We start from the raw sequence: 6,000 nt of genomic DNA, 5'->3' as shown, positions 1-6,000 counted from the left end.
TCTGAAGTATAAAAACCTCAGTGTAGCTTTTAAGAAGATCTAATTTTATAATTCATGCACAATATTTCAAGATGTTGATTATTACAGATATCTACAATTTGAAAACTTTTATATGCTAATGAACAGGTATCAAGAACTGTGAAGGGTCCAAAATTTTACCCTACTTACAAGTTAATAAATTATGGAACTGTTTCATGTCTGCTGGTAAAAGGCATAAGACTCCTGGCATTAGAAACAAAGGACAGTTTATTAATCATAACAATAGTACCCAGAGTATCAATATTTTTTTTTAGTATTTATTTTTTAGTTGTAGTTGAACACGATACCTTAATTTTATGTGGTGCTAAGGATCAAACCCAGGGTCTATCACTGAGCTACAGCCCCAGCCCAGCATTTTAAATATATTTATATTTGCATTGATTTCCTGAGTTCTATTACCATATAGCAATGTGAAAAGGGCCAAATGCCACCAGCACACTCTGGGCTATTTAAAGAGAAAGAACTCGGAACTTAAGGAGCCTCAAATCTTTTATAATAGATAGTAAACATGCCTACTCTTTGCTCCAGAGGAAGATAATATCTCTGAGTTTTATGGGGCAGTCAGTGCCTCATAGCAGTAAGATTCAAAAGATACAGGGGAAATGTCTACTACTAATGGGTTTGAGCTGACATTTTTGCTTAATAAATATTTTACATATAATGTAAATTAGTGATATAAGTAAGACCAGCTGACAAAATTTTTAAAATACTAGAGAACAAGGTTTAAATATTGTTTTTGAAGTACCTAATAATGTACAGCTTAAAACATTTTCAAAATTTGTATATTACTAAAAATAAAGTATGTTAAGGACTTTTATTTAGGATCACTTTGCTACTATTATGCTATGTTACATAGACCATCTTTCCTTTTTAAAAATCCATATGGGGAGATTTTAATTGAATCAGGTCATGAAAAAGGCTGATTTCTTTTTGAAGTTAAAAAAAAAAAAAGTTCATTTTTTTACACCAAACCAAAGTGAACCATTCTGAGAGAACCACCATCTCCAATGTCCTGCAAGTAAATAGACAAACATAATTAAAATAAAATCATGTTTAAGCAGAGCAAAAATATTGACTTAACATTTAAATCTTTACTATTTTTAAGTATTTAAAAACAGTGAAATAAAATTCTTTAAAATGTATTTTACATATGTAGATACAAGATCTTTATATTTATCTTACTCAATTATTAAAACTCATTATAGTTTTCATGAAATTAATCAAGAAATATATGAAGTATAAAAAGGCAAAGAAGGAAGGACAAGATGATAATTGAAATTTAGAAGCTTTTGAGGACTCCTACAACAAAAAATTGTAAACTGCAGTTTATTGTGATTCTGCCTATTTGATTTTAAAATACTGTGTGTTCTAAAAGGTTCTAAATACAATTCAATGCATTTCTTAAATCTGATTTTTTTAACTGAATATTTGACCAGTGACTCCTGAGGTAAGGAATCAAATAGAAAAGATTATATAATTTCATAAGCTTTTTACAACATGTTATAAAAGTAAAAAGAAATATTAACAAGAACTTCATTCATTTCCCATTTGTTATTCTTTCCATGATTCATACCTCTCCTATACCGATATCAACATCATTGGGTACAGAAAAGCAAGATTTTATGATGGGATTCTGAAACTAGAGAGTATGTTTGAAGGCAAGACTAAAGAAGAGTAATTCCAGGTACTGGGGCTGTAGCTCAGTGGCAGAGCGCATGCCTACCATGTGTGGGGCACTGGGTTAGATCCTCAGCACCCCATAAAAATAAACAAAATAAAGGCATTCTGTCCATCTGCAGCTATCAATAAATAAATAAATCAGAGTGTTTCCATTTGAAAAATCATACATTAGGAGCAGTTTTTGAAAATTTGAAGGTAGCCTACTTGCAGTTGAAATGATAAGGTGAAAGGTGAAGAAAGTAGGGATAACAGCTGGCACTCACACTAATGATACAACCGGTTACCAGTGACGACTTCTGCTTCTTCACATATTGAACACATAAGCATATAAATCAGGGTTTATCAACAAGTGCTGGCGAGGATGTGGGGAAAAGGGTACACTTGTACATTGCTGGTGGGACTGCAGATTGGTGCAGCCAATTTGGAAAGCAGTATGGAGATTTCTTGGAAAGCTGGGAATGGAGCCACCATTTGACCCAGCTATTCCCCTTCTTGGTCTATTCCCTAAAGACCTAAAAAGAGCATGCTACAGGGACACTGCTACATCGATGTTCATAGCAGCACAATTCACAATAGCAAGACTGTGGAACCAACCTAGATGCCCTTCAATAGACGAATGGATAAAAAAAATGTGGTATTTATACACAATGGAGTATTACTCTGCATTAAAAAATGACAAAATCATAGAATTTGCAGGGAAATGGATGGCATTTGAGCAGATTATGCTAAGTGAAACTAGCCAATCCCTAAAAAACAAATGCCAAATGTCTTCTTTGATATAAGGAGAGTAACTAAGAACAGAGTAGGGTCGAAGAGCATGAGAAGATGATTAACATTTAACAGGGATGAGAGGTGGGAGGGAAAGGGAGAGAGAAGGGAAATTGCATGGAAATGGAAGGAGACCCTCAGGGTTATACAGTGGAGGGGGTAGAGAGAGAGGAGGGGAGGGGAGGGGAGAGGTGGGGAGGGGGTATGGTGGAGGATGGGAAAGGCAGCGGAGCACAACAGACACTAGTATGGCAATATGTAAATCAATGGATGTGTAACTGATGTGATTCTGCAATCTGTGTATGGGGTGAAGGTGGGAGTTCATAACCCACTTGAATCAAAGTGTGGAATATGATATGTCAAGAAATTTGTAATGTTTTGAACAACCAACAATAAAACATTAAAAAATAAATAAATAAATACAAGTCAAAATATTTAAAAAAAAATAAATAAATCAGGGTTTATTTAAAAAAGGATAACATAGATTTCTCCTGTGAGGGAGAAGGGGGCTATAGCTGGTATTCTGGTATCCCAAAAAGTGAGGATGTTCTTTCTTTTCTATGTGTCATAGATTTCCTTTGTTCTCCTCCTTCTTTATCTCTCTCCTTCCTGCATAGGTGACTAGGCCCAGGAGATAATTGGTTGGAGGGCCAAAAGGTGTGAAGCAGCTTCCTGGAGGGGCCAAGGTGGCGTGATCTGGGCAGGAAAAGGGGCATAATTAAGAACTCCTATAGGGAGGGACAATCATGGGACAGGTTGCCTTAGCAATAGGTTGGAGCAGGTTATCTTGATAAGGGTAAAGGAAGGGCTGTGAAGGTATTAGCATTTCAACCCCTCTCCAACTTCCCAGACTCACTCAAATTGGCCTCCTTGATTTGACCTGACTCAATTTTCCTACCTATACTGACTGCTTGTCTAATTTATTACCATGTGCTAATATGAGATTTTTTTCCAAAAGTATCAGTGAAAATAACTTATCTAAAAATATTTTTTTTGTTATTGTGTTAGGATATTTAAAATAATATAAGGCTTGGGTGTAGCCCAGTATTAGAGTGCATGCCTAACATATATAGGTTACATCCCAAGCACCGTTAAAAAAAAAATTCCTTAAGTATTAAAGTTCTTTTTCCTAAGAAGCCTTTCATAAAGCCTGCATTCATACTATTTTACATAGTCACAGCTCAAGGAAAACGGGTATGGAGTGGAAGGTAAGGGAGGGGTGTGTGTGTGTGTGGAGGATGCAAGTTCGAGCTCTCTAGCTGCTAAAGTACACACACACCAAAAAAAAAAAAAAAAACCTGGAAAAACAGGTAACAAGAAGAATGAGTAATTTAATACTGCCCCAGGCTTGTGTGTGTGTGCTGGCAAGTTCAGCCGTTTTAGGTAGCTTTCAATTTAAAAACAAAACAAAACATTAAAAGCACTGTCATTTTAAAGACAAGCTCCAACTCTTGGCCTACAAACTGCCCTACCAAAGTCTAATTTCTACACCATTAGAATGGTCATTGAGGAGCCTGTAGCTAGGTTTTGGTCTTTTTTATCAACTGGTGGAGATCCTAGGTAAATTATTTTATTTTCCTATACTGCAAGTATAGGGAAATAAATACTTGCAGCTGAAAGGTCAGGTTTCACATGAAGCGTCATGTGGTTTAGCTATTTTTTCCTCCTTTCTTCCCTGCTACCTTCTTTCCTTCTGTTTTCCCTCGCTCTTTCCTTCCCTCCCTTCTCCCACTTTCTTCCCTTCTTTCTTTCTAGTGATCTCAGGAGTTTTTTTTAAAAAGCCATAAAGGTTTCCTTTGAAGAATTTCCTTTAAAATCCATTGCAAAGACTTCAGGGCATTTCCAAGGTTTCCATGATAAGTTACACAATGCTAAATAACCTTGACTTGTACTCTGTTTACCTTAGAGGGATATTTTGAAGATTAATGAAATAAAGTTTTACATTCAGTTGTTTCATAATAATTAAAGCATACTCATTTAAATAAAATTTGTAAAACAGAAAAGTACAAAAATTTACCCAGTCTCACCAATCACATAAAATATGATGAACATTATTTCCTTCCAGTTATCTTTTTTCCAAAATTTATTTACTTATTTTAAGCCCAGGTAAAATTTTATATATATAATTCCACATCTTTTATTTTCTTACTTTTGGTTTCTCTTTGAACACTTTTCAGTGCTCCCACAGTCTTTGTTTCTAATTTTATTCCATCAAATATTACAACTTATATAAATTTCACCAAAAAATGAAATTATTAATGTGCAATTGCTTTTTTTAATAAAAAAGCCTTATGATGGATATTCTTAGACATTAGTTATTTTCTGGATTTAGGATTATTTCCTTCTTACAGAACTGTAGAAATACAGTTATGAAATTTTATCCCTTGATAAACAGTGTAGAATTGGTAGTTTCGCTTTGTTTCTTTCATAGTTTGGGAAAAGATGATTTTATTTGGTAACAGGAAGTTGTAGTTCCAAATGAGGTTGATCTTCATTTTATTATGTGTTGAAATTATGCTCACCCTTGACTGAAGGAAGGTACATGTTAATTCCTGTAGTAATTTACACAACAAAAGGGTTTTCCCCAGTTCCTCATTTGACTTCTACATATAGTTAAGTGCATTTTCTGAGCCACACCTTACTGCTGTTACCTAATGTTGGGTGATACCAGGTCACTTTCTTTTAAATGTATGTAGACTTTTATAAGCAAACTCAAGACATGTTAAGGTTTGCTTTGCTAAAAACTGGATTTTGACCTGTTGCTCACTTAATACAGATTTTTTTTTCTATGATATAAGTGATCATGCTTTTGTTTTGTATTAGGTTTCCTACTAATGGTTTCTCCTAAAGATTCTGATATAACAATAATTAAATTCCAGATGGTGAATTTTAGAAATAGAAGAAACTTGAAAACTCCTAATCTGAAATCCTTTCATCTTATAGATGAGCAAACGGATGCTCATGTAGGTGAATTGCTTTGTCCATTCACTTATTTAGTGACAAAGCTGGAATTAGAATTTAGTTCTTATTTGTCTGGAATGCTTTTTCCACTGCAGCTTTTTTCTTTTCAACATACTAACAAATAACATGTTTTGTAGGCTGCTTTATGATTAGTGTTAGGTTGGTGGAGGTGGCTGAGGAACAAAGCACTAAGCAACTGGAGCGGGAAAGAACCACCAATCAGGCACCAACGGAACCGCCTGTCAATCAGTGGGGTCTTCTGGACAATCCTGGATCTTAGCCAACTAACCCCAGTAGGACAAGGGACTCTGAAAACCCCCTTTTCCTGTCGTAAGCCCAATAAAAATTCCAGTCTGGTGGAGCCACTGCTCTTCTCCCAGATTGGACTTGTTGGTCTGGAGGGTCTCACCTGGGAGTGAAATCTCAACAAGCCTTGTTCAGCAGCCTTTTTAATCTGCCTCCTTTTGGTCACTGCTGCCTGACTTACAAGTAGCTCCTCTCACTCCCTGGTTTTGTCATTTAAGGCCCTGGCTTATATTCGTGCCAGTAGCC

At 35.5% G+C, this 6,000-nt stretch overlaps 1 protein-coding gene across 18 annotated transcripts in view; it reads right to left on the bottom strand.

Annotated features, from left to right (window-relative positions):
• Positions 1 to 834: 834 nt before the first annotated feature.
• Wdpcp (WD repeat containing planar cell polarity effector) overlaps positions 835 to 6,000 on the bottom strand; it is a 527,720-nt gene continuing 522,554 nt past the window's right edge. For all 18 annotated transcript variants that reach the window (XR_009224962.1, XR_009224964.1, XM_058572736.1 and 15 more), the window contains one exon: positions 835 to 1,051. Coding sequence is in view for 16 of the 18 variants with exons in the window: in XM_058572736.1 (XP_058428719.1) it covers positions 1,001 to 1,051 (51 nt within the window). In the remaining 2 variants the exon portion in view is untranslated. The remainder of the gene's footprint in view (positions 1,052 to 6,000) is intronic.

The sequence above is a fragment of the Marmota monax genome, unplaced genomic scaffold (genome assembly GCF_021218885.2).
Source record: "Marmota monax isolate L192 unplaced genomic scaffold, Marmota_monax_Labrador192_F-V1.1 WCK01_AAM20220418_F8-fsc00015, whole genome shotgun sequence".
Taxonomy (NCBI): Eukaryota; Metazoa; Chordata; class Mammalia; order Rodentia; family Sciuridae; genus Marmota; species Marmota monax.
The sequence above is the reverse complement of the archived record's forward strand: the minus strand, read 5'-3'. Positions and strand labels throughout refer to the sequence as shown.